Genomic DNA, 20,917 nt, shown 5'->3' with positions numbered 1-20,917 from the left:
ATAATCTAGACAAATAATATGAGAGGTAAGAATAGGCTAGGGAGTGGAGTGAAGATGAAGTGTGTTGCAGGATGGGAGACCACAATCTATGTAAAGTATCATTCATAGAACTTGCTTTCCCTACTTCCACAAGGGAAGTTATTTTTTCTCATATTTAAGGAACTTTACTTTTCAACCGAAGATGGAAAAATTAGAAAATATTTTCTTCCCTTACGGAACACACCCAAAATGGACATTTCTATATCATGTGAATTTCAGAACAAAACAACAGCAAAAGAATACCAAGAAATTAGAAGACAAAATAAACCTTTTTCCTGTTTGCATCAATTTAACAGCAACATTGAAAACTTGACATGAGCGTTTTACTACTTCTGGAATCTGTAAGCACAGTGATCATATTTTTCTCAAGACAAGTTTATATTTCACCCATAATACAACAATTGGAGGAACATATGTTATCACAAGATGATACAATAGAAATAGGAATTAGGATGAAAACGAAATAATAAGCAGTTTTTTCCAAGATGATGCTTGGTATGCACAATGATTCGTGAAATATCGTAGGACAATTTATTTCCCCTACAATCAACATGCCCATGTTGCTTGCATTAGCTTCATGTTGCAATAATTACTATCAAACCTCATAAATTATACAAACAATTCTTTTAGACGCCTCAAACATGCTTTTTTTTTTTTACTTCTCAAACAAGGAATTGCAGGGAGAAACCTGCACTAACAGATGATAAAATCACACAGCCAAAGAAAGGCTTCTCTGACTAGGATGATTATGTGGCTTTATCTCCCACGATTCAGATTCTTCTGCTTCTTCTGGCAGAATGAAAGGCAAGGAAATCTCTCGGATCATAAGGTCGCCACAAAATGGGCAATCACTAGCTACAGCATCATCCAGCTGTGACCGGATCTGGAAAATCCAGTTAAGCAAAGTATCAAATACGGAATGCCAGAAACTAAGGCTACAATTTCTAGATGAATCAACATGGAGTGAGCTCATATGAATCAACTGGAAGAAACTTTATTCTATAATTACTAGACCACTTAAAGGAAGTGATATTTTACAGGCATAAGACAAACCTTATGCATGGGCGTCACACTAACTAGCGGTTCTTCACACAAGCCACCATTTGACACATTCTTAGGTTCAACCCCAAGTAAAGTAAGTTGCTTCTGCAGATCCAGAATGTATTCAGCCTGCAATATCATTTAAGGAAAATGCTAAAGAGACTGTCAACCAAAGTAACTACCAGAAGCAAAGACATTTCTTCCAAAGACGTAACAGACGGTATATGAGGACACAGATGTGGCCCTATCATGAATATGTATAATTGCAAGTATCAACGACAAGATTATGCATATGCATATTAGTCCTGTTAGTAAAAGAAGAATTAATTGGCCAGTGCCGAAAAGCAGAACTGCACTAGATCTCCTTTTCTTTATCAATTATTAGAAACAAAGATATAATTTTTTTTTTAAAAAGTAACAGATATTTGAGCACTTATATTTGGAACCATCATGGACAACTTATCAATCCTAAATTTATGCATATATGATATTTTCCCATTAATTAAAGAAAAGAAATTTGCTGTTGCTGCAAATGAGAACATCAACAAATCTGTAGAGCCTATGTTGTTCGGACTCTTCAAAAATGTCAATGGGTGAATATCGAATCTAATTTGCCTAGTTCCGTATGTCTTTCTGGTGATAGTGATACTCTCTCTTGGCTAAAGAGCATATGTCCGACATGTTCTATTTATGGTTGTTCGCCATTGGATTTTTAATCAGTTACATATTAAGAATGTTTTTCTCCACGTTGATCTCGAGGAAGAACATATGGAGCAACCACTTGGTTTAGTTGCTCAAGGGGAGTCTAGTAGCCTTGTATGTTGATTGTGCAGGTCACTTTATGGTCTGAAACAATAATCTCAAGCTTGGTTTGAAAAGTTCAGCACAGTAATTAAGGAATTTGGCATGACTCATGACGGAGCTAGTCACTTCGTGTTTTATTAGCACTATGCATCAAATTCATTATTTCATGAGAAGATTAAGCACATTAAAATTGACTGTCAATTTTGTAAAGTCGAGTGATCAACTTATAGATATCTTCACCAAGCCCCTCACCTAATAGAAATTTAAAATTCAAATCATCCTAAAACTTGCAACTGAAAGAGATTTTCAACAATCCACAATCCTCCTTTGCTTCAATTCCTGCAGTATTAAAAAAGTTGCTCCTCCTCAATTTCTGCTTCGATTGTTTGTGCATGAGGATTTTTTTTTATTTTTTTGAACTTGCACAGTTTTTTTGATATCGATCTTGGTCTTTTTTTGGTTTTGTGCTTAAAGAACACACTCAATAATCTTGTCTTGTTTGAAAATGCTTTCAACTGAAAAATGATAGCATTTGCAGTGAGTTCTTGCAAGGATTTCTCTTCCATCACAATATCTTATAAAACATAGGTTTCAAAATGAGATTTCATTTTCACGGATCAAATTTGATAGTTTTTGTCGATGAAAAATTTGTGGGACATTGAAAGAGAGACTGTTAGTTGACAGGATTGAAAAAGTAGGTTAAAAATTGATATTGGTTGAAAATAGTTTTTGAGAATTGGTAAACATTGTATTCTTCAGCATTAAGGATATGCTGGGGACCTTTAGAAAATCAGAAAAGAACAAAAAACATAATACTTACAAGGATCCTAAGAATTCTAAAAGTTGATCAAAAAGTTGATTTGAATCCTAATCCTATCTCTTTACACCAAAAATATAGAGATACAATGCAATTCCATTTAACCTTGTGAATGGAATTGGATATATCTTCAAAATTCCTACTATTCCTCTCCTTCCACACTGTCCACCAAATGCAATGTGGAATCAAATTCCACCAGGTCTTATGTCTCTTGCTACCTCCTCTCCTGATCCAACAACAAAGTAAATCAGTTGTATGTTCGGGCATAGTCCATTTCACTTCTAAAAAGTTGAAAAACATGGGCCATATTTGTGCTGTGAAAGTACAATGTAAGAATAAGTGACTGTTAGTTTCCTTGTCTTCCCACATAAAGAGCACCACGAAAGTATGATCTTTCTTTTCTTCCTCAAGACTTCATGTGTCAAGCATGCCTTTCTAATGACCAGCCAAGTAAAGCATTTAACTTTTGTTGGTGCTGCAGTCCTCCAGATATTTTTCCATGAACTCTGGTATCTGCTACTTTGCGAGTTGCACTCCTTTTTATATGCACTGCCAACTGTGAAGATCCCATCCTTACTGTGTGACCATCTAACAACATCATTGTCAGTATTGGTGCCTGCAAAATCCCCCACTTCCTTCAACAATTTGGCTACTCTCTCTATTTCCCAATCATTTAGAAGTCTTCTGAAATAGAGATTCCAACCTTGTACTGTCCAACAATCACTGATCATTGCCTCAGAATTGGTGCACAAAATAAATAGATCAGGAAACAGGTCTTTTAAGGGGGTTTGTCTGATCCATGCATCCCACCAGAATCTAGTTCTCCTTCCACCCCCCACCTTGATATGTAAATTTGCTTCTAACTTGGGCCATAAGTTTCTAATAGCTCTCCAAACCCTCGCTCCATAAGCATCCGTGCTTATGTTGCTAATCCATCCTCCCCATATTTACATTTAATCAAATCTTTCCACAAAGCTTGCCTCTCCTCAGTGTATCTCCACAACCATTTCATCAAAAGACTGTTGTTATGCTTCCTCAAATCTCTGATGCCCAAGCCACCTTTATCTTTTCTATGCGAAACTGTCGCCCACTTGACCAAATTGTATCCTTTGTTCTCTTTGCAACCATGCCAAAGGAAATCTCTCCTATGTTTGTCCAATTTCTTAACCACTTTTGCAGGTATAGTGAAAAGAGACATAACATTTGTTGGGAGAGAATCTAGAACAGAGTTGATAAGAATGTGTCTACCACCAAAAGAAATGTATTGAGCCTTCCATCGGGCTAGTCTTTTTTCAGTCGTCTCGACTATGTTGTCCCATATCTTCAAATCTTTGTGTGTATTACCTAAAGGCATACCCAAATAAGTTGTGGGCAATTTCCCCACTCCGCAGCCCAAAATGTCAGCTTGACTTTGGATGTTTGTCACATCCTGAATAGGATATAAACTGTTCTTTCCCATTTAACTTTCAAATCTGTACAAGCTTCAAAAAACAACAAAATTAGTTTGATGAATCTAAATTGCTCCTCCTGTGGCTCACAGAAAATCACGGTGTCATCTGCATAAAGTAGATGGCAAATCTCTTTAATATCACCATTGTTTCCACTAATCTGGAAACCTCTGATCCATCTGTTTTGAGTAGCAGTCCTTATCAAACTATCAAATACCTCTATTACCAGGATAAATAAAAAGGGTGAAAGAGGATCACCCTGTCTGATTCCCCTTCCTGAAGAGAAAAAACCCATTGGTTCTCCATTTACAAGAATGGAGAATCTCACAGTGCTTATGCAAAATTTTATCCATGCCACCCATCTTTCTCCAAAACCCATTTGTCTCAAGGTGTTTAGCAGGAAACCCCAATTTACGTGATCGTATGCCTTTTCAATGTCCAGCTTGCACATTACCCCTGGAATGTTTCCTTTCAATCTGGAGTCCACACTCACTTGCAATGAGAGTTGCATCCATTATTTGTCTTCCTTTAATAAATGCCATTTGGTTTTTGTTGACAAGCTTATCAATCACTCTTTTCAGCCTTTCTGCCAGTAGTTTTGCTATCACCTTGTAAACTCCAGTGATCAGACTTATTGGTCTGAAGTCTTTAAGTTCAGCAGCACTGGCTTTCTTGGGGATGAGTGCTACAAAAGTAGCATTAAAGCTCTTCTCAGTAATCTGTCTAGCATGGAATTCTTGTATAGCCTTTATAATATTCTCTTTTAGGATCTCCCAGAAAGACAAGTAAAAGGACATGGGGAAACCATCAGGTCCAAGTGCTTTCTCCATAGCACAAAGCTTTAAGCAGCCTAAGATCTCTTCCTCCTCAAAAGGACCCTCTAGTTCTATCTGCTCCTCCACAGTAATGGTTGTGATCCCTTGTAATTGGAGCTCAGGCCCCCACTCCTTTGGTTCTGTGTACAAATTTTGGTAGAAGCTTTTGATGGTCTCTTTAATGACAGAGGGGTCATTAGTATTGCATCCATCCACCAGTAGAGACTCAATGGAATTATACCTCTTATGAGAAGTAGCTACTCTGTGAAAAAAACTTAGTATTTTTATCCCCCTGCTTTAGCCACTGGATTCTTGATCTTTGCCTCCATCTTATTTCTTCATTCTTAGCTACTTGCTCATAAGTGATAGCCAAATTTGTTTATTGTTGGATCTCCTCCTCTGTGAGCACTCTTTGTTCCTGTACAACTTCCCATTTGGCTAGCTCCTCCATAATCTCCTCCTTTTGTGCTTTACAATTTTTTCTAGTATTCTTACTCTATTCCTTCATCTTTCGTTTCAAAAGTTTCAGATTTTCTGCCAAAACAAAACCTGGGGTTACAGTTATTACAAAAGATTGCCACCATAATTTCACCTCTTCCTTGAATCCTTCCACTCTCATCCACCAATTTTTGAATTTGAAGTAGGACTTCTTGAAATTCAGATTCCCAAATGTCAGTAGAATTGGGTTGTGGTCAGATCCCAACTTTGGCATTGTGGATTGCTTGATAAAAGTGAACTGCTCCTCCCATTGTGAGCTATACAGAAATCTATCAATTCTGGAAGCTGTTTGGTGCCCTTCCCCTCTTCTCCAAGTGTAAGACCCTCCAAATAAAGGAGGGTCTACTAATTCCAATTCCTCAATGCATTCAGAAAATTCAGTCATAGTACCATTAATCCTAGAGCAATTGGATCTTTCTGCCGGGTATCTAATAACATTGAAGTCCCCCCCTACTACCCAAGGACCTTCACACAGACTTCTCATAGCACCCAACTCACCCCACAGTTCTCTCCTCTCTATTTTCTTGCACTTAGCATAAACTACTGTCAGAAACCAGGAAAATTCTTGATTTTGGTTTGAAAATTTACAAGAAATGCATTGTGATCCTGCTTCCACCAGAACCCCCTCCCATATTCTTTTATCCCACATAATTAAAATACCTCCACTAGACCCTTGTGCCTCTACATGAAGTTCACTCAACCATCTGTTGTTCCAAATGCTGTGAATTAAACTGCTAATATTGTCCTTTAGTTTAGTCTCCAAAAGGATATAGACATCTGCCCCCCATTGATTAACCAGGTTTCTGACTAAATCCCTCTTTCCTTCGTCGTTTAACCCCCTTACATTCCAAGAAATTATTTTGACCATCATTGTTCCACAATTGATAATCTCCTCCCTCTACTCCTAGGCTCCCCCCTCTTTGAATTTCATATTGAAAATGAGATTCCTCAACTCTTTAGGCACTGATTGGTTGGTTGTGTTGCTATTATTCTCTCTGTTGCTTTGTTCCTCCCTTGTGGTTTTTTGCCCCATTCTACTTATTAATGAGAAGAATTCTCTTTCATATTCCTCTGTACACACCCCAAATATTTGGCTTAATTTGACTAAATTTATGTGAAATCTCAGCGATTGCGCGTTAAAAACAAATATGGGTTGGAATAGATTGAAAATAGCCTTGCGCTGAAAATAAGCATGGTTTGAAATGAATTGAAAATAGCCCTAACGAGTTAAAAATGAGTTGAAAACAGTTCTTTCGAAGAACTCACAAATCTCATAAGATCAATGAGTCTCTTGACACCTGTTAGAATAGAAATAAGTATTTCCTACTTAGAATAGAAATAAGAATAGGAATAGGAATAGGAATAAGAATAGGAATCCTAGTTGGAAAAGGATTCCAATGTAGTGTCTATAAATAGGGTCTCAATGTAACTATTTAGATACACAATTCAATAATATTTTTCGTATATATTTCTCACATGGTATCAGAGCATTGGTGAGAACAAACAAGTCACCGTATGTCTATGTCAATTTCCGGTGACTGTTGGGTCTGATTTTGTTATACTTTTTTCTTTCTGTGGGTGTTGTGCGAAAACCAACACCACCACGAGGCTCGGAAAGCCCCCGCGACCAAACCCCAGCCAAAACCACCGGAAAACACCACCCCACGCGCTCTCACGCGCCTATCGGAGGTGGCAGTTTCCGGCGAGATCTGTCTCACGCGCCGGCGCGTGAGGGCTTTTCTGATCATATTTTTTTGAGATTTTTTTTGACAGTTGGGGTCGTCCAGCCAATCCGACCAGGCCCATACTGTTTTTGACCAGATCCGATTGCCGGAATTAGAGTTCCAGCTATTTCCAGGCAGTTTCCGGCGACTTTTCTTCGAGATTTGAATTTTCCGAGACAAATTTAGCATAATGTCTTTTGGGTGTGATGTTTTTGGTTCCAAAAATATGGGGATTGGAAGTTCTAGCCCTATAATCACTTCAGAACTTTTATTGGGAAGTTCAAACTATTTATCTTGGGCTTCCTCAGTTGAGTTGTGGTGCAAGGGTCAAGGTGTCCAAGATCACTTAACATACAAGGCTACTAGAGGAATATTTTGCATGGTCCACCACCCAGTTATGATCCTATTGTTCTAAAGGAATATAATGAGTTCCTTCGAAATCGCGCAAGTAAACAGACATCTCCACCAGTAGCATATGGTGCTCAACCTAATCAACCATCCAATAATGCTCATATTGCTCAGACAGAATATGATGAGTTCCTTCAGTATCGTGCAAATAAGCAAACGTCTCCACAAGTAGTTTCCGTTGCACAACCTGATGTCTCTGTTGCGGGTAATTCTTTTGCTTGTGTGTCGCAATCTAGTACTCTTGGAACATGGGTCATGGACTCTGGGGCTTCTGATCATATCTCTGGTAATAAATCACTTTTATCCGATATTGTTTATTCACAATCTCTTCCAGCTATTACTTTAGCCAATGGGATCCAAACCAAACCAAAAGGGGTTGGAAAAGCCAAACCCCTATCTTCTGTCACCCTAGACTCTGTTCTTTATGTCCCTGGTTCTCCTTTTAATCTAGCATCTGTTAGTCGTTTGACGAAAGCCCTACATTGTAGCATAACTTTTTTCGATGATTTTTTTCTCATGCAGGACCGCAGTACGGGACAGATGATTGGAACAGGACATGAATCACAAGGCCTTTACTATCTTACCTCTTCAAATTCCTTAGCAGCATGCTCCATTACAGATTCCCCAGATTTAATTCACAAACGTTTGGGACATCCGAGTCTATCCAAACTGCAAAAGATGGTGCCTAGTTTGTCTAGTTTATCCACATTAGATTGTGAGTCGTGTCAACTTGGGAAACACACTCGTGCTACGTTTTCTCGTAGTACTGAGGGTCGTTCAGAGTCTATTTTTTCATTAGTTCATTCTGATATTTGGGGTCCTAGTAGAGTCAGTTCCACCTTAGGATTTCGTTATTTTGTTAGTTTCATTGATGATTATTCAAAATGTACTTGGGTTTTCTTAATGAAAGATCGTTCTGAGTTATTTTCTATTTTCAAAAGTTTCTTTGCTGAAATACAAAATCAGTTTGGTGTTTCTATTCGTACTTTTCGTAGTGATAATGCCTTAGAATACTTATCCTCCCAATTTCGGGAGTTTATGACTCACCAAGGCATTATTCACCAGACTACTTGTCCATACACCCCTCAACAAAATGGTGTAGCTGAAAGAAAAAATCGGCATCTTATTGAGACCGCTCGTACTCTTCTCCTTGAATCCAATGTTCCATTGCGTTTTTGGGGAGATGCAGTTCTTACGTCTTGTTATTTGATAAATAGAATGCCCTCTTCTTCTATTCAGAATCAGGTTCCCCATTCCATACTGTTTCCTCAGTCACATCTCTATCCTATCCCTCCTCGTGTCTTTGGGAGCACATGCTTCGTTCATAACTTAGCCCCAGGAAAAGATAAATTAGCTCCTCGTGCCCTCAAATGTGTCTTTCTTGGTTACTCTCGAGTCCAAAAAGGGTATCGTTGTTATTCACATGATCTTCATCGATACCTTATGTCTGCTGATGTTACATTTTTTGAGTCTCAGCCTTACTATACATCTTCTGATCATCCTGATGTCTCTATGGTCTTACCCATACCTCAGGTTTTACCTGTGCCAACCTTTGTGGAATCTACGGTTACTTCTACATCTCCAGTTGTAGTGCCACCACTACTAACTTATCATCGCCGTCCACGTCCAACCCTAGTCCCAGATGATTCATGTCATGCGCCAGACCCTGCTCCTACTGCGGACTTGCCTCCTCCTAGCCAACCGCTTGCACTTCAAAAAGGTATACGATCCACTCGAAATACTAACCCACATTATACCTTCTTAAGTTATCATCGTCTATCATCACCCCATTATGCATTTGTGTCGTCTTTGTCCTCTATTTCCATTCCTAAGACTACAGGTGAAGCACTTTCTCATTCTGGATGGAGGCAGGCTATGGTTGATGAGATGTCTGCTTTACATAAGAGTGGTACTTGGGAGCTTGTCTCCCTTCCTGCAGGTAAATCTACTGTTGGTTGTCGTTGGGTTTATGCAGTCAAAATTGGTCCAGACGGTCAGGTTGATCGACTTAAGGCTCGCCTTGTTGCCAAAGGGTATACTCAGATATTTGGGCTAGATTATAGTGACACTTTCGCTCCTGTGGCTAAAATTGCATCTGTTCGTCTTTTTCTATCTATGGCTGCCGTTCGTCATTGGCCTCTTCATCAGTTGGACATTAAGAATGCTTTTCTGCATGGTGATCTTGAGGAAGAAGTCTATATGGAGCAACCACCTGGTTTTGTTGCTCAGGGGGAGTCTAGTAGCCTTGTATGTCGATTGCGCAGGTCACTCTATGGTCTAAAACAGTCTCCTCGAGCTTGGTTCGGGAAGTTCAGCACAGTAATTCAGGAGTTTGGCATGACTCGTAGTGGAGCTGATCACTCTGTGTTTTATCGGCATTCTGCACCAAGTCGATGTATCTATTTGGTTGTTTACGTTGATGATATTGTTATCACCGGTAATGATCAAGATGGTATCACCGATTTGAAGCAACATCTCTTTAAGCACTTCCAAACTAAAGACCTTGGCAGATTGAAGTATTTTCTAGGTATTGAGGTTGCTCAGTCTAGATCAGGTATTGTTATTTCTCAGCGCAAGTATGCCTTAGACATTCTTGAGGAGACAGGGATGATGGGATGTAGACCTGTTGACACTCCTATGGATCCGAATGTTAAACTTCTTCCAGGACAGGGGGAGCCACTTAGTAATCCTAAAAGGTATAGACGACTTGTTGGAAAGTTGAATTATCTCACAGTGACTAGACCTGACATCTCTTTTCCTGTGAGTGTTGTAAGTCAGTTTATGACTTCCCCTTGTGATAGTCATTGGGAAGCAGTTGTTCGTATTCTGCGATATATAAAGTCAGCTCCCGGTAAAGGACTACTCTTTGAGGATCAAGGCCATGAGCATATCATTGGATATACAGACGCTGATTGGGCAGGATCACCCTCTGACAGACGTTCGACATCCGGATATTGTGTTTTAGTAGGAGGTAATTTGGTGTCGTGGAAGAGCAAGAAACAGAATGTGGTTGCTCGATCTAGTGCAGAATCAGAATATCGAGCAATGGCGACAGCAACTTGTGAGCTAGTTTGGATCAAACAGTTGCTGGGAGAACTAAAATTTGGCAAAGTTGATAAGATGGAACTTGTGTGTGATAATCAAGCGGCTCTTCATATCGCATCAAATCCAGTGTTTCATGAAAGGACTAAGCACATTGAGATTGACTGTCACTTTGTCAGAGAAAAGATACTCTCGGGAGATATTGTTACGAAATTTGTGAAGTCAAATGATCAGCTTGCAGATATCTTCACCAAGTCCCTCACATGTCCTCGTATTAATTACATCTGTAACAAGCTAGGTACATATGATTTGTATGCACCAGCTTGAGGGGGAGTGTTAGAATAGAAATAAGTATTTCCTACTTAGAATAGAAATAAGAATAGGAATAGGAATAGGAATAAGAATAGGAATCCTAGTTGGAAAAGGATTCCAATGTAGTGTCTATAAATAGGGTCTCAATGTAACTATTTAGATACACAATTCAATAATATTTTTCGTATATATTTCTCACAACACCATTGTTGTTTTTTTAAAAGATGGTGCAACAAATAGTTATAAGTATTGATTGAAAATGTCTCACAATATTTTTCTTATGCAGAGGAGGGCTTCAAATTGCCAACTTACAACAGAAAATCTTATAATTCCAAATTCAAAAACCATTAAAATATCTCAACAACTAACCAAAACCTAATAGAAATTTAAAACTCAAATCATCCTAAAACTTGCAACTTATTTTGCTAAAAAGAAAATTATTGCAGTAACTGAAAACAATTTTCAACAATAATTAATTTACTTTGGAGCTATTGGGCCAAAATCATTACACAACCTTAGAAAACAATTTGTTGAAGGAGTCAGAATGTGGGCCAAATCAAAGGCTTTGAGTAATGATATAGAAGTAAGGAACAGGGTCGAGAGACCAATTGTTCCTCACGTTTTAGCTGGGCATTAGAACATTTCTTGTTTTCATCATGGAAAGGAACAAAGAAACATGAGGTATTGGGGGAGCTGGTGGTGGCAGTAAATGAGCTTTTCCTCAACTCACTAGTGGCATGAATTGAGATCTAGGAGAGTCGAAAGTTCATGCATTCAATAGTATTGCTCAGGTATAATATTGCCCTATTAAATTGACTAGGAAGAATATCATTATTAAATTGATCTTGGAAAGTGACAAGAACGGAAGATGGAAACTAATTTCATGGCATGATTGAAATTAATAATGATGACTATGATTCGGTATAGAATAATTATTATGAAATCATCAGATTAATCATTTTAGACAAATAGAATACAAGTTAATGTATTGGTTCTATTTGAGTGACACTGTTTTGGCTTCTTGTTCAATTATGGTACCAGATTTACTTCAATTTGCATGCTTGTTAGGAGTATTATTTTGGGACAAGAGTATTAATATATTGGATATGATATTCACTAATAAGTTTGAATGGTGATATTGGGATATACTTCCACCTTTCAAACATGGTATTTGAGGTTTAAAACCGAAATTTAACAGAAGCTTGTTAATAGGGGGAAATGAGATTTGACCCATCAATTGGCAACAAAAAATTGAAACTTGAGCATAAAATTGAACTCATAAATTATGGGTAATTGGATTCCTGATTTGCTTCGGGATTCAATTAATTTGATTGAGGAATCAATCACCTCATTGACCACTAGGCCAAAAAAAAGAAATTAAATTGCAACAGCAATGCCAAGAAGATGATTTCCATTCCAACATGCAAATGTCTGATAAATACAGTGAGTATATACTGTGACATAAAGATTTGGGACTTGAAGTCAACTCTTGCAGTTCACTCTATTTAAGTCTATCAAGTTACTTATCAATTGTTCCATGAATGTTGAGCTTCTTAAAATACCACTTTGTGCTACTTCCCCTATTCTAGTGACAGTTACCGAAAGGCAACACCAAACCAATTCTACCGCACACTAGAAAACCAAAATATAAAGGTGAAACTTCCACCTTGAAACTATAACTTACATCACCTAAATAAAACATCAACCATTTCCTACACCATCCTGAAAGAACAAAAAATGAAGAGAACTTCCACCATAGAACTATAATCCCATTGTCCACTGCACTCCACAGAAAATTACCCATAATTCTCTCATCACCTTCCTAACAACTGCAACTTATTAATGAAGGCCAAGGGATCGTAACGGTGTTTACCCAACCAGGTTTAGAGAACATTTTCCAACTACGCCAATTACAAAACTCATAGTCAATGCCTAAACCCAGTCGTATCCATGAAAACTTGTTAAACCAAGGTCTCTTCAGAATTCCTAGACAGCTAAATATTGAGAAGACTGACATAACACCAGAAAGAAAAAGACACTATCATCAGAAACTCTATTACTTTCTCCAAAAACCTGGCAACCCGCAAAATAACTATCTGGATGTGTTGGTTTAGTGGTTAAGACTTTGGCAATAGCCAGGAGGTGGTAAAACCAAATATCAACTTCACCCCCACCCTAGCGTCGAATCTAACAATTCCTAAAGAGTGAAAACAAATATTCAAGCAAAGAACCAAATTCTTCCGGTTGTCAGAATTGCACTAAGCAAAAGTGACAAGATCATTTTCAACATGTTTTGTCAATATCAATAATGCAAAATTGAAAATACAGATGATCCAATAAATAAACATGTGGTTGCACATATATGATATATGAAGAGACCAGAAGACAAAAGCAGTACAACCAGTATTCAAATGATAAGCAGAAGCTGGTAAGGAAAGGACACACACTTCTGTTACTTACTTGAGCATGATTAGTACACCTTGTCACGTGAGCAATCAGGCATTGAGCATGAAATGCATGCCCACATGGAAAGACATAGAAAGGAGCCATTGGTCCAACAACCATATAACTTGTAGTCATTCGATAATCACCACCCACATTTAATATTTTCCGCCGGCAAACCTAAAAATGAAAATATAGGAGTGAAACTTAGTAAAAGAAAAGAAGAAAGAAAACCACAGCAATGCATGTACAGCAGTCTGGAAACAAAATATATTGCAGATATGATGAACAATAAAAAACTTGCAGGATACACATATTATATGCAAAAGCAATACATATACAAGCATATGATGGAGGTAATGCTAAAGAAATGCAAAAGAACAAACATCAGGAGGCCATTACCCCACATTCCTCATCCCGATCAATTACAGTATATCGCTGAGCAAGAGCGCTGATGTCATTTCTAATGTTATCGGCACCACGTGTTGCATCATTCATCTCCTGCTTTAGTTTTTCAATTTGCTCATTGTAATCTTCTAAGGATGAGCAAATTGCTTCCTACAAAAATTATTGAAAAAGAATAATGTAGAAGCAGTTGAACATAGAAATGACCATTACAGAATGAAAAGATAACATAAGTGTAAGAAAGAGGAGAGTTTGTGAGATAACTTAGCTTTATAATTCCCTCAAGCCATTGGGGTTTGAATAGCTAAGAGTATAGTGTTATATAGTTATTTTATATACGGAAAAGGCTCAAAAATACCCTTGAACTATCGAAAATAGCTCACATATACCCTTAAACTATATTCTGGCTCAAAAATACCCTTCCGTTAAAGTATTGGGTCACAAATACCCTTACTATTAACAGAGGTGTGTTAAGTGCCATGTGGACGCCACATGAACGCCACGTCGATGCCACATAAGCACCAAACAACTCTCACCTCCACATAGACCCATACATCTTAAGTATTAATTTTGCCCTCATTTCTTTTGGGACATACAATATGACCCACTCTCATTTCTCTAAAACTAGTTGTTTAGCAAATAGCCCATTTATGCACCTGTCATGTTAGGGACCTTTATGTCCCACGCGTTCCCTTTAAATATGAGTAGTAACTTTTTCCCTTATATATAACTAATTTCTTAAACTTATCATGATATTTTATTTAGGCAATTGAATTAAAACTTATTTCAATTAAATATATCTCAATTACTAATAAACTATTTTAGTTAGATACTTTCAAATTAAATTTTAGAAAACCTTTTTTCAAGTCAAATTTTGTACATTTTTTTATGTTAGGACTATATTTTTATTTGTCTATTAAATAGTTAAATTAACTATATAAAATATGTATCATTTACTCTCATTATACCATTTGCCTCAAGAAGATGTAAATTTTCACACATTTTTATTAAAGCTAATCTATATAATTAAAAGAAAAAATAAATTTTACGTGATTAATTTAACTATATAATTGACAAATAAGAATCCGCATCAATCTTTATTAGAAATTAAGATGTATAATTGAACATAAATTAATTTAAATATCTAAATACAATATTCTAATAAATTGAGGAAACTAACTACGTTAAGTCTTAGTTTTTCAACTTTCTTTTTTATTCGACACATTTACAACCTACTCATATCCAATCCATTAATCGTATACGATAATTAATGATAGGTACAAGTTTTTTTTTTTTTTTTAATAACAGCAGCTATCAGTGTTGGCAGTGACTTCTGCCCCACGTGTACTACTCCTTTCCACTCTTCATAACCTCTTTCTGCCATATGTCAATTTTCTTATAATTATACATTTCCCCTCTTTCTCTCTAATACGATTTCTCCTCTTTCTCTCTAATACGATTTCACCTAGGGTTTCAGATTTCCTCTCATGGACGCTATTCCATGAGAGGAAATCTGAAACCCTAGGTGAAATCGTATTAGAGAGAAAGAAGGAAAATGTATTTTAGAGAAATGAGAGTGGGTCAAATTGTATGTCCCAAAAGAAATGAGGGCAAAATTAATACTTAGGATGTATGGGTCTATGTGGAGGTGAGAGTTGTTTGGTGCTTATGTGGCATCGACGTGGCGTCCATGTGGCGTTCACGTGGCGTCCACATGGCACTTAACACACCTCTGTTAATAGTAAGGGTATTTGTGACCCAATACTTTAACGGAAGGGTATTTTTGAGCCAGAATATAGTTTAAGGGTATATGTGAGCTATTTCCGATAGTTCAGGGGTATTTTTGAGCCTTTTCCGTTTTATATAATACTACTCTTAGTGTCCCACATTGGTTAATATGTATGTTCATTTTGTAAATTAATTAGCATGATTCTAGGATAACTTATTTTTCCTTTAAATAGCGTGACTGTAGACATTGAATGTTTCTTTTTATTGCAATCCATTATGTTTCGTTAATCAATTAGGATTCACTTGTATAAATACCCTTTCTCATGGGATGTAAAGACATACGGCAATACAAAGAAGCATTTCTTATTTCTCGAATTCTACATGGTATCAAAGTCGTGGAAGTTCGCGTCTAGTGTCTTATGTGATAAGAATGTGTCATCAAAACTTAAAGCTAAGTTCTATAGAGTTATGGTTAGACCGACTTTGCTGTATGAGATTGAATGTTGGCCAATCAAGAACTCTCACCTTTCGAAGATGAAGGTAGCAGAAGTGAGGAAGCTTAGGTGGATGTGTGGGAATGCTAGGAGAGACAAGCTTAGGAACAAAGATATACGGGGCAAGGTAGGACTGGATTTAGTGGTGCACAAGATGTGGGAAACAAGACTGAGATAGTTCAATCATGTGCAGAGGAGGAGCACAGAAGCCCCAATGAGGAGGTGTGAGAGATTGACAGTGATAGGTCTAACGAGAGGTAGAGGTAGACCGAGAAAGAATTAGGGAAGGGTAATTAGACAAGACATGCCACATCTTCGACTCACCAAGGACTTGAACCTAGATAGGGGATCATGGAGGTTGAGGATTAGGGTAGACAATTAGTGGGCAATTGAGCAACTTATCTTTACCTGTGGTAGAGCACAGTTCTAGGTTAGAGCATCTACTTGCTCTCCTACCGGTATTATTATTGTTATGATGGCATTATCTATTTCTTCAATTTATTATTAATGTTGTTGATTATTACTTTGGTTATTTTTACTGATTGTGTTGTCAGTATTTCTACATACTCTTGCATTTGTTTTTATTCTTCAAAACTATTTTGAAAAACAATCCCTTTTCCCCTAAGCCGAAGGTCTATCGAAAACAATCTCTCTATCCTACAAAGGTAGGGGTAAGGTTTGCGTACGCCATACACCCACCCTCCCAAACTCCACTTGTGGGATCTCACTGGGTAGTTGTATCAGAGACATTGTTGTCGTTTGATGCAAGCTTTAATCCCTCACAGAATTAGGGTTGCTTTTTTCAAGTTGTCAGCCCCTAAAACTCTGTTTCTGTTAGTTTTTATTTTAAAATCCAATACCACCACAAGTTGCAGTTGACGATTGCAACCTGGTTTTCTAGTGAGACAGATCTGTCCGATGATTTTTTCCAGTTGTTTCTTCTTTCCCGAGTGACTGATTTGAAGATAATTTCCACCTAGAGTTATATGAATTCTATTTTCTAATTTGGAATCCTATTAAACCTATGAGTGATTTAAGGAGGATAAGGTGATAAAGTTCATTTGATTCATGCCCGGTACCAATGATCCGTGATGTACTGTGTTCCTGTATAAAAACAGTCATCTAACAATGAAGCAGAGCAGTTAAGTGTTTTGGCTAAGCGACTAATGGATATGAGATTAACAGGACTACCAGGAACATCATGGACTAGATTGACCTATTCCAGTTGCCATGGTTTGAGACTCATTGGTCATTTGTGACTTTTGGAAGAGATTGAGAGTAATAAATAGTAGTGAAAATAGATGTATTACCAGAAATGTAGTCAGATGCTCCTGAACTAATAACCCAACTACTGGGAGAAGAAGGTTGAGAGAAACAAGTAACGCTATTACCTATCTAAACGACAAAATCTATCTCAGAGGATGTCTATTTACATGTTCTGTACAGGACTCCTATAATCCAATAAAGAAACCATCCGTATATTCAAAGTATTAGATCCAATGGATTGGGAGCCAAAAGCATCTTATCCCAGTGACATTATAATCGAGTAAAGAGAGATTCACCAAACAAAACGGAATATCGAAAACTGGTAGGTCGACCTTCAAGGTGCTGAAAAATCTGCGCAAAGTAGGCTGGACAATGACTGGAGAGTTACTAGTTGACAAAGGTTGGCTGGAAAATCGCTGAATAAATCAAACATGGCTGGGAAACAAGTTTCAGGTGGCTGGGTTAGGGTTCCATTGATCGGAATATGCAGAAGAATAGCAAGGGTGACTCAGAAAGGCTGGACAACTCCCACGGAAAGAGATCTGCTCCAAAAGATGGCTGAAAATGGTCACACACGCCTGTCGCATGTTTCAGATGGAGCCGGAGCCGTAGGATCAGCTGGCGTGTGATGGCAAGTCTGCAAAGTGGTTTTCTAGAGTTATATTGTTGGAGCTTCCTCAACCTCATGGTGGTATCAGTTTTGGCAGAACACCCACCACCTCAGAAAAAAGTGATGCAATCAGCCTGAAATAAATCAGCGGAAAAAAGGCATGGTAACTGTCTTGGATTCACTGCTTACTGCACATCAAGGAATCTTACTAAGACCATTTTCATGTGAGAAAGAAGAGTTTGAGAGATAACACAGCTTCATTATTCCCTCAAACCATTTGGGGTTTAAATAGCTAATCAAAGAAAGGAAAAAGAATCAAAACACATAATTACAGGAGTATATCGAGCTATACTATATTTACAAGATCCTTGAATATTCTAGAATATCTCCGAGTTTCTAACAAGGAAAAAAAGCTTAGTTTAGATAAGCACTAAAAGTAGCGTTATATCAAGAATTAAGGTGACCCAATGTACACTATTTGTTGACCAACTAATGCTAAAATCATTCAATTGATCTTAGTAACAAAACAAAAAAAATCATCGACGGTAACTTACTGTGACAAGCAACGAGACCAGAAAAGTCTGAAGCTTAAACAACTCTTCACTAGGAGTTGGAAATCAGACACCTTGCTGTTCTTTGTTATTATCATGACACTGAAATTGTTTGTCCAAACAGAAGGATTTGTTTGATGAAACGAATTATACTCTGAAGAACATGGAAGAAAAACATATTTTCCAGAATCCTTCTGAACCAATCATAAATTAAGTAATAAAGTTGTGATCAAGTTTATAAAAGAGAGATCAAAGAACGGTAGGCAAGGTAGTATCAAAATCTCAAACTCATTCTGATTCTTATACAATGTGTTGCCAACCGGCACATGCAGGACCATTGAACTATTTGAGACCTAGCAGTTGCTCTTAAATTCCACATCTCTTTTCTTTCTAATCATTTTCTTTGATTTTACCCTTATAAACTTCAACTCATTGATCAGAAACAGCTTTCTGTGTTCTTTTTCCTCTAACAAAAGAAAGATATATTCAAGGCAAGGCTTTTTTAGTTAAGCTACATTACAGCTTTCTAACAAATAAATTTAAAGGATTAAAACCAATAAATATTTGAAGTAGTTAAGTAGTATGCCAAGTGGAACTTACCTTGAAGTCATCAATTAAAGCAAAGTCTGGGAAGAAGGGTAAGATGTCCTCAATCTTTAATAGGCCATCAGTTTCCTTGAGAAAAGCAATTGCCTTCCGTATATTCTCCCTTTTGGTTCCTTTTTCTTGCTCAATGACATGCTTAGCAATCATCAGCCAAAGCTTCTTCCTCAAGTCCTCATCATCTTCTACCTTGTCTGCTTCAGCCATCGCAAGTTCTGGATCAACCTATTGAAACAAGGGAAGTAGTGAATGGTGTACTCTCTTTAAGAAACTTATGGAAGCTATTTGAATGTGGAAAGTGCAAAAAACCTGACAGGATCTATAGGTGAAGCACAAAATTACAAGAACATGCCAAAAATCATTAAAATATCCTAAAAAGTTCATTACAAAAATGATTCCCCAGGCTTAACAAAGTAACCACAAATAATCTTGTCCATCAAAAATGAATAGGAAGCAAATAACTTCAGTTGCAAATTAACTCCACCTTATAACGTTAGTTCAAAATTAATCTTTAGCAACAGAAATTAGCATAAAGTTAAATTGAGCATATAATATCAATTACAAGAATCAAATTTAGCACATACTCCAGTCACAAAATTAATTACAACATGTTAATCATAGTACCAATATTAAAACAAAAATTAAAAGAAAGAAAAGCAAGAGTGTGCAAGACAGAGAAGCCTTAAAACAGACTATCGCCAAGTCTACTAGTGTTCCATCAATTCAGAAACACAAGGAGCAATACATCCTGCATAAGCAAGCCACATAAGAAGTTGAACCATGTACAGACATATGTCCTTATAGTTGAACGAAGTTTAATTGACTTAGTCCTAGTCCTATTAAGCTAGAAGTCACGAGAGAGAGAAGATATGGTGGTAGACGAAATGACCCGTCTACATTTGAGAAGAGAGGTAAACACAACTTAATTTGGTTATAGGCGAACATAAACATTGAACCTAGGTGCTATGCAGCTGGACCATTCGCCTCACTTAGGTGAGGCGTCATTGCATGCATCAAAAGCACACACCTTAGCTCAATTGACTCCATCAAAAATAAATTCCAGATCAATATAAAAAAGAGGAGGGCAATAAACAATAAAATCACAGGCTAAAGAATGAAAATTGTCAAAACAATGTTATGATAGATATGTACGTGTTTAAAAGTACAATATAGGAATTCAAGTTCAAAAAAAAAAGTACAATATAGGAGCAAGGAGGTCATCACCAAATTTGGATTAGACAATTAAATTACATTTTTTTGGTACAATTAAAATTACATTTTTAAATTATATGTTTATATAGGGTTTGAACTTGATTGTCAGATTCTTACTTCATTTATCTTTTCTTATTTTTGATAAGGTATTAACTCCCAACATTCCAATTTATGTGACACTCTATTCTTTTTAGTCAGTCCCAAAAAAAATGACATATTTTTATATAGAGTAGCAATTTAACTTTAAAATACTCATTTGACCCTTAATGACATGATATATATATATATAACCAGGCAAATATCTAAAGCTTATTTTAGACCACAAGATCCAAAAGTCTTCCTTTATTTCTTAAATTTCGTGTCCAGTCAAACACCATCACATAAATTGGGACGAAACTAATAATTCTTATAAGCGACAAGGGAAAAAAGGTGCCATATACAAAATTATCCCTCTTGCTAGCAACCAAGTACGAATCACACCTTTCCTGGTACTTTAGGTACTCAAATCGAGCTATATTAAAAGGAAACCTTCCAAGACAACATAAAGCACGCCATTCCAATTTATGTGACACTCTTTCCTTTTTAGTCAGTCCTAAAAAGAATGACACATTTCTATTTTTAGTAGCAATTTAACTTTAAAATACTCATTTTATCCTTA

At 37.1% G+C, this 20,917-nt stretch overlaps 1 protein-coding gene across 1 annotated transcript in view; it reads right to left on the bottom strand.

Annotated features, from left to right (window-relative positions):
* Nucleotides 1–701: 701 nt before the first annotated feature.
* Nucleotides 702–20,917, bottom strand: part of LOC125829239 (vacuolar sorting protein 18-like) — a 67,582-nt gene continuing 47,366 nt past the window's right edge. Inside the window, exons 20-24 of the mRNA XM_049508488.1 lie at nt 19,045–19,272; nt 13,793–13,948; nt 13,409–13,570; nt 1,093–1,209; nt 702–922 (exon numbers count right to left, since the gene is read on the bottom strand). Coding sequence (XP_049364445.1) covers nt 749–922; nt 1,093–1,209; nt 13,409–13,570; nt 13,793–13,948; nt 19,045–19,272 — 837 coding nt within the window. The 3' untranslated portion in view covers nt 702–748. The remainder of the gene's footprint in view (nt 923–1,092; nt 1,210–13,408; nt 13,571–13,792; nt 13,949–19,044; nt 19,273–20,917) is intronic.

Source organism: Solanum verrucosum, unplaced genomic scaffold (genome assembly GCF_900185275.1).
Source record: "Solanum verrucosum unplaced genomic scaffold, falcon-dt-bn FXZP01000028.1, whole genome shotgun sequence".
NCBI classification, from domain to species: domain Eukaryota; kingdom Viridiplantae; phylum Streptophyta; class Magnoliopsida; order Solanales; family Solanaceae; genus Solanum; species Solanum verrucosum.
Note: the sequence above shows the minus strand (reverse complement) of the source record. Positions and strands in the feature narration are given on the sequence as shown.